Source organism: Epargyreus clarus, unplaced genomic scaffold (assembly GCF_041222505.1).
Source record: "Epargyreus clarus isolate Ecla_fem2 unplaced genomic scaffold, WU_Ecla_fem_2.2 ptg000008l, whole genome shotgun sequence".
NCBI lineage: Eukaryota > Metazoa > Arthropoda > Insecta > Lepidoptera > Hesperiidae > Epargyreus > Epargyreus clarus.
In genome coordinates this window covers 4,267,775-4,280,234 of record NW_027332216.1, presented here as the reverse complement: position 1 = coordinate 4,280,234, position 12,460 = coordinate 4,267,775, and the positions used below count along the sequence as shown (strand labels likewise).

The 12,460-nt window shown below is 35.9% G+C and overlaps 1 protein-coding gene across 3 annotated transcripts in view; it reads right to left on the bottom strand.

Moving 5' to 3' along the window:
- Positions 1-3,230: 3,230 nt before the first annotated feature.
- Nasp (Nuclear autoantigenic sperm protein) overlaps positions 3,231-12,460 on the bottom strand; it is a 186,609-nt gene continuing 177,379 nt past the window's right edge. For 2 of the 3 annotated variants that reach the window (XM_073075706.1, XM_073075705.1), the window contains exons 2-9: positions 11,507-11,676; positions 10,428-10,528; positions 9,679-9,863; positions 9,162-9,255; positions 8,693-8,818; positions 8,275-8,349; positions 7,459-7,673; positions 3,231-3,601 (exon numbers count right to left, since the gene is read on the bottom strand). In XM_073075706.1, coding sequence (XP_072931807.1) covers positions 3,407-3,601; positions 7,459-7,673; positions 8,275-8,349; positions 8,693-8,818; positions 9,162-9,255; positions 9,679-9,863; positions 10,428-10,528; positions 11,507-11,676 — 1,161 coding nt within the window. In that variant the 3' untranslated portion in view covers positions 3,231-3,406. The remainder of the gene's footprint in view (positions 3,602-7,458; positions 7,674-8,274; positions 8,350-8,692; positions 8,819-9,161; positions 9,256-9,678; positions 9,864-10,427; positions 10,529-11,506; positions 11,677-12,460) is intronic. The other variant, XM_073075707.1, reaches the window with a different exon arrangement.

Below are 12,460 nucleotides of genomic sequence, written 5' to 3'. Positions count from 1 at the left end.
ATTTTTCGTTTTTCCAGGGGTCCCACATTACGCCTAGGAATTCTACAGACCTTCTCGGGGAGGTTATAGATTTTTCTAAATTTAGTGTCCATCCCAGGTTTGTTAGGGTGTGGATTGCCAAGTTGACATGCTCCTTCAAGTGATGGTAGTCTTGGTGAACCAAGAAGAAGTCGTCTAAGTAAATGAGGACACGAATCCCCTGATTGCGAAGCCGTTCGCCGATCCAGTTCGTCATCGCCGCGAAAGACTTTGGTGCTGTGCTTAGCCCGAAGGGCAGACAAGTCATTTGCATTAATTTTCCTTTGTACAACAACCGAAGGAATCTCCTGTGAGCTGCGGCAACCGGGAGATGAAAGTAGGCCTGGTGAATGTCCAATTTTGCCATCCAGTCGTAAGGTTGTAAGAAGTCGGGGACTCGCTGTACATTTATTAGTCTGAACCTTTCTGGTTGTACATATTTGTTTAACCGCTTCAGGTTGAAAATGGGTCGCGACGTGCCGTCGCTTTTTGGCCTCAAAAATATGGGTGATATGAAGCTCGGAGAGAGGTCCGCAGGTTCGAGTACCCCTTGTCTGAGCATTTTTGTTATGATGATATCCATCTCTGGGGATGATTGTGTTATTCTGCTGCGAGAGTTGGGTATATATAGCGGGGGTTTGGCCTCGAACGGTATATGATACCCTTTTATCATCTTTAAGATGTGCACCGGTGCTCCCAGGCGTTGCCATTGTTTGTAGTGAAACGTGAGCTGACCGGCAACAAATGTGCTTTGATTGTCAAAATTGTGACCGTTGCCGACTTCCCCGATCCCGGTGGGATAAGGAGGAGCGGGACTGTGGTCCTTTTGAGGACTTGTAGTTATGATGGCCTCTAGAGCTCTTTCCGCTATGAAACGAATTTCGTTTGGACGAACCCCTTGAGGCGTTACCTCTATTGCTCTGGGGCCGACTAGTCGCATTGCCGTGTTGATGCAAGGCTGAGGTAGACGGGCTCGGATCGTTCTGCGGTGCAGGGGTTTTGCGATCCTTATAATTAGGCCAGAAAACATTTTTCATTCCACCGAACTTTTCTATCAAAGCGCTGAATTTGTCCACATCAAACAAATTGTTTATAGTTGGGGGTATTTTACGAAAAGCACTTTTATGGTAAATATCCTTCACAGACGCCAGGGTAGCCTCTCGCCTGCGCTGTATAATTTCGGCCCTATGGCCACACACTATTTGAAGGGTATCGTTATACGCCTTAACGTATTCACCGTTGGTGAATATTTCATTTATTTTATCATAAATCGTGTTGTATGATAATGATGCTCCTTGTTCATTCACCCAAGTCAAAAACGTCATGAATTCGGCTTGTAAAGCCTCACGTTGCTTCAGAAGAGCGTAAGTAGTTCCTGCAAATGCTTTCTCTAAGGTAGCGTCAGAACGTGATACGTCGTAACGCCTAATCTCGTCATTAGCTTGTAAAGTAGTAAAGCCGGGCGAGCGGACGTACAGCTTCTGTACATCGGCGTATCTGACATTGTTCCACTCTTCTTGGTTGAACCGTTGTATGTCACTTAGTTGTTGCACATACACCGGGTCTGCGGCTGGAATCGAAGGCTCCTGTGTTTTGGTGCCCAAAGTCCAGGTGAGTTCAACAGGTTTCCCCGTAGGAGAAGGACCCGCCTCATCAATTAAATTGTCGCTACAATTAAGATCAACGTAGTCGCATTGATCATTATAACTACAACATTGTTGTGGGTAGTTATTGGAGTTAGAACTATTAATTTGATTTTTAAGCATATTGATTTCCCTGAATAATTTGTCATATTTACGATCGCGGCGTCGTTTAGCTTTTGACTTACCTCTTGAACTAGATTCCGAACTTGTTGTGTCGGAATCAGAGGTACTAGTTTCCTGTTCCTTCCGTTTTCTAGGAGATTTCTGCGCACCCTGTGCAGTACTTGTGCAGTTAGATCCCTCCATAGTTATTCCAAAACTACAAGAAAACTGAAAATAAGCATTTAGAATCGAATGGTAACACCATTTTATTGAAATACACTTTGTTAAAATTGCTATAATAATATTAATTATTGGAGGGTAGATTATAACAACACATTAATAATCCTTTAACTGATATTAATGCAAAGACCACTGTAAAGTATTGTGGTAATAAGGCATACCACAAACTTAGAATTTAAAAAAATATTCAAAAAACTCACCACAAGATATATTCCGTAATAATCACTGTATTTTAATATTAAGTAACTGAACACTATAATCTCTTATATCTTGGGGCTACGTCCGTTTTAGATCGAAAGTCAAGACGCCAATGATCGCAAGAGGCATTGCAGCTACCTGCAAACCTCTGCCACGGTGAGAGAGGGTCGCCGGACCGTTAGAAAGGGACGGATAGATAGGTAAGACAGAGACCACGAATAGGAAACGTTCGGAAAGTCAAGTACGCTACTCTCATGTTTTATTAGGTTTGGAAGAACGGTCAAGTTAGTTTAATAATGTGTTTATTTAATATTAACACATGTTTGGCTACTTCAATTTGTTATCTAATATGCATTTTCGTGTCGAAATAAAAATAAAGGTTTTTTTTTACTTTGGTCAGTTTATTTAATAAAACGGTTAATTAAATGATTTCTCGAATAACTGTTATGTCAAATCTCAGCTCTTGTCAAAGTGATGCATATACGGAAATGATTTTCACAAAACACACCCAGTCATATTGATTGTGTTGATTTTAACAGAAAAATGTCAAGTAAGCATGATAATATTATAGGCACTATAAATAATTGTTTGCTCGACATTATTGGAATAATATAAAGGCGTCTTCGACTCTACTCATTATGTACGAGTAATTCTGATTAACTATATTAAATTTATGAACAACTTTAAATTTAATTTAATGCTTATTTAAAACTATTAGGTACGCTTATAATTTAGATACGAGTACTACTTTGACGACTTCATGTCGTTACGAAAAGAAATGTCAGTATATTAACAAAAGTATAGTAGAAAAAATAAGGCGCATTTTCTGATACGCTACCGTGACACGACACGACTTGAGACAGAGAAGACTTTATCTTTCCATATAGTTTTATGTATAGGATCGCTAACCCCATATAGTTAGGATTATAAATAGATCTACGCCATAAAGTGGCAGGGTTAATACTAGAATTGACACATATGTAATTAAATAAAAAATAACTTTTTTAAAACAAGCTTTTTACGTTTTAATACGTTTATTAATTATTAACTACCACTTCAGAATCGATGGTGTCGCGCATCACGTGTCATGACAGCGTACCTTAAATTATTAACCTCACACAAATCAGCTGACACAGCAAGGTTCACATTTCTTTCAACATTATTTTTCCAGTCTTTATACGTAATTATGAAGATAACTTTGTGTTTCAAGAACTAACTCTCTTCGGCGCCGATTCCTCTGTCTCGCTGGCCTTGCGTTTCCTCTTTATGAGGTGTGTTATATCGGTGACTGGCGCTGAGGAAGTTGCACTGGAGCCAGAACTGGAACCAGCGCCGTTACTCTGTGCCGAGGACCCAGCTCCGTTCGACGGATACAGCGTTTCACGAAGTTTTTTTATTGTCTGTAATCAATCATATGTACCTAATGAGTATCTTCAAACAGATTTAACCTTTCTTAGGGTATCTACAGTCTCTCTTATATTATATGCTACGAAGACTACGTTCAATAGCAGTACATTGAAACAAAAGTCTATTTTTGGGTCTGAGACAAATTTATCTGCTTGTAGTCGTTACGATCCAAAATATTCGTAATTTCCTTTGAATTAAACTGATAAGACTAAATAATCATAGAAGAATATGAGTTTCTTGGGTTTTAATTGCTTCTTTTTTATTTAAATTATAATTTGACTGTAGTCTTTTAATGAAAGAAAATAATTAGAAACCATCAACATTTCAAGTTTTGAAAAAAATCACTTTCTTTGTGTATTTTATCTGCATTATAAATTTTCAACCTTAATTTAAATCATCAACGACGTCATTCGTCGGGCTTTTGTCACCGTCAACGTGCCGGCTTGTTTAGAGCCGAATGGTCTCGCACGTGACGATGGCAAGCGGCCCGATGGTATGACGTTGATACCCTAGGATGCTAGTGTGGGACGCTACGTGTGTCGACACACTGGCTCCTTCTCACCTCCAGGCGTCTTCCTCTGGCGCGGGGGCGGCGGCTACAGCTGCTGAAAGCACCAAACGTCGTAAATATATTAGTTTATGCAATAACTATATATTTGTGGCGTTTGGTGTTGAAACTTTGGGTCCATGGGGTCCGGATGCTTGGCAGCTGTTTAAACAGCTGTCAACTCGTTTGGTCGACGTCTCTGGGGACCCGAGAGCTGGCATACATTTCGCTCAAAGGATCGGTATAGCAATTCAGAGAGGAAATGCTGCCAGCGTCTTGGGAACCTTGCCCAAAGACAGTGATGGTGACAATTTTTTATGGTAGTGTTTTTGTTTTTATATTTTTGTTTTTCATTTTTGTATATATGTAAATTTTGTAAATAATTTATTTTATATTTATAGTTTAATTTATTTCTTTTAATTTTCTGTAAGTTTAATTATAATTGTAAATATTTTTCAGTTAATATAATAAATGAATAGATGTTGAATAAATTAAGGTTGAAAATTTATAATGCAAAAAATCACTTAACTATAAATTGCAATTAGGTAATTGCGTCCATATTTCGCCTTAATCATTATGTATGAGAAAATTGTTTAATTAAATTTTAAATCCGTATACAGATTTTAGCGATTTTAAGTAGGTATACACATTTAGCGATTCGGGCAAATATTTCAATTAAGATATACAAAACAGATAAATCGACAAAAGCATCCCCAGCTAATGAAGTAGGAGAGAGCAATATGTAGCAGTGGTTTTTCCATTTCTAGTAGGATATCAAAGGGTCGTAGGGATTTCCAGGCGGTAGAAATGGAATATGCAAGACAGATTAAAGTTTTTTAACCACAAATCCAAAAAATCGGCCAAGTGCAAGTCAAACTCACACCCCCGACGGTTCCGTGCCACCAATTTTGTTTTGGTATGTTTTAAAAAGCAACCATCGAAATACAAGCATTGTGAGAATTTACGGTTCAATAGATAAAGCGAAAACCGTCTAAATATAGCAGTTTCTTGTATGGCAATCACCATTTATTTTCAACTATTTTTTATTTTTACTATTTGTTGTTATAGCGGCTACCATTACACATTCTCTGTAAAATTTAAAGTGCCTATATATTAGGGTTCAGGAAATACAGCCCTGTGACAGACAGCATTAGCAATAGAATTCCGTTTTTACTCTTTGGGCACAGACCCTTAAGAAACAAGTTCTCAATTCGTCGGATATTTTTTTATTAAATCTCTGCTATCATCCTCGTACCTTTGGGACGCCCTTGAATATGGGTGATATATAACATCAATGGCCATTATTTTAAAACATACAACATTTTAAACCACATGGCCATTCATGTATTAGGTTTGGTATGATCTGAAATAACACACAATTTGTAATTTTGATCAATTTTTATTTCAAAATCATGTAAACAAAATACAAAAATGGCCTTGTGGTTCACTTAACTTTATGACGGACAGTACAAAAGAAACTTACATACTACGAGTATTTTAGATGCTCAAAAGTAAGGCACTTATTACTAATCGTTATAATACTGATCATAGCAGTCAATTTTTTCAAATTTATATCACAAATGCAAATTTTGGCACTTAATAACTTAGGAACTACTTCATGATGGCTCATTAGGCATCATTAGGGCTCAAATTCACAAAACAATCGCATTAAATGTACTTAAAGAGAATTAGTAAATGGGAAACTGTATTTCTTCTACTGAGGCCAAGATACAAGGCCAACCTTCAGGGCCGGATTTAAGGGAGGGCAACCGGGGCGGCAGCCCCTGGGCCCCCACAATAGAGACGTCGGATTTGTTTTTTTAATTCCGACTAGTAAACACTAGTAAAAAAAATATCTTTTCCTTTGATATTTTTTTTCGCTGTTTTACCTTTATCTACAGTACTTTGTACAAACATGAATACTAGAAGAATCTACCTGTGTTTCACAATAAAATATTTATAGAAAAACTCAACTGAAAAAATTGTTCATTTTATAATTTGGGGCCAGGGGGCCTCCACTCTTTTAATGCCCCAAGGCCTCTAGACCTCTAAATCCGGCCCTGCCAACCTTATTATTTAGATTAATTACTTATACTTATTACTAAAGATATAAAATTAAAAAGACAATAAAGTATCACTTTAAAATGTATAAAAGGTTAATTGGAATGTTTTTTCACGAATACGTAAATAAATTGTGAATGTTCGTTCACATTGCACAATCATATTACTAATTAATGCATATTGCTATTCATATTGTTAGTTTCGTTTCACATTATATTTTATGGAAATCCAATTAGCTTCAGCTTTATATGCAAACAAAAATAATTAAGTGCTATTATTACAAAGAGATTCTTGTCGGAAAAAATGCCATAAATCATATCACAGAATATATAATGGATTATTTCAGATGTAGTTTTTTGCATTACATTGCAATTGCGCCTTAGCCTAAGAAGCGTACAGTTAAGCCTTCATGTTGCTACGGTATTGGTTTATCTTGAGCATATTAAATGCACTTATTTTGAATTACTTTTTGAGGATAGTTATAAACAGTAGACTGTAATACTCCACATATTATTGTAATATTAACTTGCATTACATCTATGAGTTGTACATGTTTGTGTAGTTAAGCTACGGCCCTTATAAACATAATTGTAGGCTAGACAAGTGTTATCTGAAGAATATTGACTCCATTTTTAAATGCAAATGAGAGGGGCGAAGTATGCATTTAGTTACACTAAAGCTGGCACATAGAACTCATGTATAAAGCACTGCGAATGCAATATAGGTTTTTGAACTGATTAATTATCAGTGTCAATCAATTTAACATATTCTAATATTTTTTACAGGCTTTTTTAACTTGCCTTGTTTAAATGTTTGTGAGGGTCTAATTTTGCAACAGAAGTTTTAACCAGTTAATCCCAACAAATTTGAGCTAAAATTTTGCATACACATTTGTTTCGATATAACATGTTTAGATTTATGACGTCATTCCTAAATTAATGTGGTGGACTAGCAGACCAATCATTTTTTAGGCATGGTTATGAAATGAGACGATCTTTTTAGAAGAACACCAAAAATAATGACTTCTATTAAAAAGCTTATTCTTTAAACATTTGGATCATCTATTCTCAATAATAGGGAAATAGGTTGTCAAAAAGTATACATCTGTGCGAGCTATGAACATGCCAGCTTCAGTCAACCAAATTACCTTTAAGCCAGAGCATTAACCACACGTGTTCTCTCCTTCAGCATCATATCCCGCAGCATATGCCTCGTCTTCTCAACACACTCACACGGCCTTACCTCCGCTTTACAATCCATCATGTCTTGTATCTTCGCTTGTATGTCCGGCAACAACTCCTTCAGCTCTTTGATCTCGGCGTGAACGGAGTCCGTCGGAGTCTTAGCTTCTGTTGTTGGGCTCTCTAACGTCTTGATTCGAGTTTCCAGAATGTTCGCCGCGTTTTTGAAGTGCGTGATCGCCTCTTCGAAGTTTGATGCCAGGGAATTTGCAAGAGCTGTAATAGTAATTGCTTAATAATGTATAAAAAGTTTATATTGAGAAATATGATTTATAAGTGGTCGTATTTTCTTCCAAACAATCTTAGTAGTCAAAATTGTAAAGTTGATAAGTTGACTGTTATGCATACCTAGTACCAACTACAAAACTATTATGCTTTATAACCAATTGCAGAGGATAATGTATTTTGAGCATGTATGAATTCTTCAGACTGCCCTACAGCTCAATAAATCTTACATTGTTTTACCCTACCTATTCTTTAAATTCATCCCCTCTTTAACTCCTCACCCTAAGGTTGCCTGGATGAAATCGCTGTGTTAGCGATAAGGCCGCCTTTTGTATCGTCCTAAATTGTATGTTCTTATTTTTGCGTACTATATTGGGTACAATAAAGAATATTATTATTATTATTACTGTTTTAATAGAAGAAAGTAATTGTTCCTATAGTGATAACTTGTCTATTTTCTGTTAAGTATAATGAATACTTAACAGAAAATAAAATGTTATCACTAAAATAAATTACATAACTCAAATTATAATGTTCATGTGTGTGTGAACATGTGAGGAATTGTACACTTCATTACATAAAAATAACTTACCAATCTGATAGTGAGTCTCAGCAATGCGGCGATCGTCGCTCTGATAAATTTCCTTTTGAATGTCCAGACATTTCACTGTAAAATTAAGAATAAACTTAAATTAGAACTCTTAGTAGATGATATATAATATAGCAATCGCTTTATAAAAACACTTACAACAAAACAAAGGCTCAATGGGAATGTGATTTTGTTTGATTGCTTGCTTCACTTTCACGCCTAACTACTTAACCAATTGCCATTAATATTTTGTAAGAAGTTCAGAAAAGGAAATAGACATATCTTTTATCCCAAACAAAAATAAAATTCCTGAGAGATAGATTAAAACCTCTAATTCTGTATATAAGTGGATCCTGGATCGCACTCACCCCTTTCCAATGAATATTCTATGATTTAAATTCTGAGTAATAAGCATACGTACACATATCAACAACAGCCTTGTCATAGGTCTCGCTCTCGAGGGCCACTTCACCAAGCGCCAAGTACACATCGGCCAGCAAAGAACGAGTGGAATCGGGACGACGCTCTAAGATACTGCGAGATAGGTCTAGAAAATAATTGACAATTTTTATTAATGAAATTGAAGTATGATACAAGCATGCAATCCATCTGACCAAGTGGCTGCCACCAGAAATTGACATCTGTACCTTACCTAGAGATACATACATACATTCCTACCTGAGGTTAGCAAGCAATGAATTCACCAGAGAACTAAGTTGGAACGCCTTGGAGTCTCCTTTACCACACTCTTAACACTATTTTTAGGCACAAATATGTATGGCACTGCAACCCTCCAGAGTCAAACCATAATAAATTTAACTACATCATTTTATAATTATTGATCTTAGAAATATACCTACAGCAAAACAATACAAAGCAAGATTAGTTACCGAGTATTTCCCAGGCGAGCTGCAGATTGTCAACATCATCTTCAGCATCCACATCCAATACTGACTCATCCATCGCCTCGCCATTGGAAGTGCCCTGTAAAACAGACAAATACATACATATAAATGAATTAATGAATAACAAAATTAACTAGATACTTCTTTCATGACTAACTAGTTACCTTCCCACAAAAAAAGATTTCAATCATTTAATATTTTGTAATATATAGTGTGCATACTTCTGTGGCAATTGAGATCGACCTAGAAAGATAAGTGCAGTCAAGCGCGGGAGTAGTGTGATCATTCAGTTGTTATTATTGGAGATTACTTGTTAAACCTCATTGAAGACTTTAAGGACAATTTGAAACGACACGGATCAGCCAGTAACCAATATTTTTGCTTCACTAATGTTCATAAAAATAGAATTCTATAGAAATCTCTTAGAAGACCCGCCCACGAATGGGATATAAAAGACTGTATAATACTAATAAGTAACATTTATTAATAACATAATACTAACCGGTTGTTCTTCGTCTGCCACTTCTTTTTTGTCCGCTATTGTGCTAGATGTCGGTTCATCATTAGTTGTAGTGGACTCTGCTTCCATCTTTTCAGCCACTGCCTTAGTCTCACCGTTTTCATTAGCTGCTTTAACATCATCTGTCTCTTGAGTACCATTCTCTGCATCAGCATTGTCCTCTTGATCTAAAACATTTATCTTTAATATAATTTCAAGAAGATTTACAATTACAAGATGGCCTTAAGTACCATGTATGAAATTAAAATAGAACTCGCAAATTAATTTAATTACTACACAGTTTCTATTACAAAGAGCCTATACATTGATACATTAAGTTTTAATAATAATTATATTTTATCTTAACTTCACTTACATAAAATTGCTATCGACATGCTATTGTAAACAAGTATATAATTGCTGCATGCAAATTTATTGATACCTCCATAATGTTCTGATTTATAATACAGTCTGTACTGTACCTATATAATTCGTAATTTGTATTTAAATAGTAAATTAATTAATTATTTTCTCATGAGAATTAAATGTCTTAAACGCCCAATGGTAATGCTAATGGTAATCGCCCATATTTAATATTCAAATTTAAGAAAAATGAAAATTATTCATCACTAGAAATGCTAAACGTCTAACATGCAAAGCCTTTAGAGTAAAGATTTGAAAAGGCTCAAAAGTTTGGCCCTTGCATATGATTTTTATAGAATATAACCATGTATTTAAAGTATTATGTTTACCATCACTATCCTCCTCGTCATCCTCATTTCCGGAGTCTGGAATCTTGTCCCCAAGCACTCCACGTTCCTCTCTAGACAGTCCAAGGAGAGCTTTGCCATACCTGTCGAAATTTAACAATAAGTGAACATTGTTATGTATGTTAGTATATTATGTATGTAGTGTGGGTAAATTAATTTACTTTTGTACTGATGTCACTCGTAATAAATGTTGTTCATTCCTGCTATATAATATGTTTTTGTCTTAATACAAAGTTATGACAAGCATAAACAAAGTATAACTGGTGCAACTGTTAATAACAGAATTTTTGCAATTTAAATGTGATCATGACCAACCCACTACTGACAGCTGTGCACCAATTTCCTCTCAGAATGAGAAGAATTAGAGAATAGTCCACAGCACAGGCTAAGTAATATTTCAGGTGTGCAAATTTCATCATGATATTTTACCATTAAAGTAATTTCTAATGGATACAAATATTGAAAATCAGAGGGTTTACTTTAATCATGACTAGGTTTTAAACCTCAGACTACTATGATTACAATAATCAGTAATTACCTTTGGTATGTTATAAGTTTGAAGGTGGTAGAACCCTTTGTGGTTCGACTCCGGCGGCACCACCGCCACACCTATTTCTACCTAACAACAGCAGTGTTAGGCGCTGCTGTGTTCCGGTTTGAAGGGTGTGGTAAGGGAGACAGACTTTTCCGAGGCGTTCCAGCTTAGTCCTCAAGGGTAGCGGCGCATCTGTGGCCGACCTCAAGTAGGAATATCTAATCCTATCTGGGGTTGATTACAGATGTCCATGGGCGGCAGTAGCCACTTACTATCAGGTGGACTGCATGCTCGTCTGCTACTCTTATATTATAAAAAAAAAAAAAAAGTTGCCAATACCAGATAGTCCTTTCAATTAAAATAAATTTAGAATGATAGTAATAATATTGTATAAAAATGTCACACCCACAGAGAAACAATTACCATTGTAAACACCATCATTTTATGTACCTGTTTTATAGCAATAAACTGATAACTGAATATTTTTTATTTATCAGCATAAGTCATCTTGAAATGTATTCCTTACCAATAATGTGCCTCAGCGCATTGATCTCCACTTTCCCCGTGTTCCTTGGCAAGCAGCTCACAGGCTGAAGCCAGCGTGGAGGTGGCCAGATAATAGTCCCCCACTGCGAGATGCCTGCGGCCTGCTGCCAGGAGCTCAGTGGGACATGTGGATTCTGGTTCTTCTGCCATCTGTAAAAAACAAATCCTTTTTTAACATATCAATACTCTTCTGAGAACATTAATATTTGTCCATAGAAGTGCTATTTTTTCTAGCTATAATGGTATCTCCACACTTAAATTTAGGCTTTTGTGTGCCAATATAAGAAAAATTGTTTTATTTGTGTAGTTTTTTATCATAATTATAGAAAATAGACTGTCTACATGTTTAAAGTAGTCACTCATACACTACAATTTGTCCTAATTAGAAGACACATGGTAGACACCAGAAATGAAATGCTTAATAACTTTGCCTCAACAAAATAATGGGGTACAAAGGAGCCACTCGCGTGTTAAGAGTTTCAGCCTTTACATTGATTATATTATCATTTATAATACTAAGATTTCATTACATACCTACAATGATTATCTTTTAAACAATATCTGATAAATCTATCTACCAATTTGACACTACATATGCATCTACTACTCATTATCCTGCACTAAAGCAGTTATAATGTCCCTCCCTATTTTGCATTACCTTTTGAGATAAAATCATAAAATGTATTCACACTATTGTAATAACTGTACGAATATCAACATTTATAGAATTAATATATTGTATGTGTTACATTCAAATGTTAACCGTTCGAACAATACCGGCTTCCCGCTTGCAATGAAAAGAAAACGAAAATGTGCAACGTCAAATACCGCGGGTAACGGTCACAATGACATTTCGAATTATTGCAATAACTTACACTCAACCACCCAAAAATACCACGAATTACAACATAATGTTAATTCTATAATCTAATCC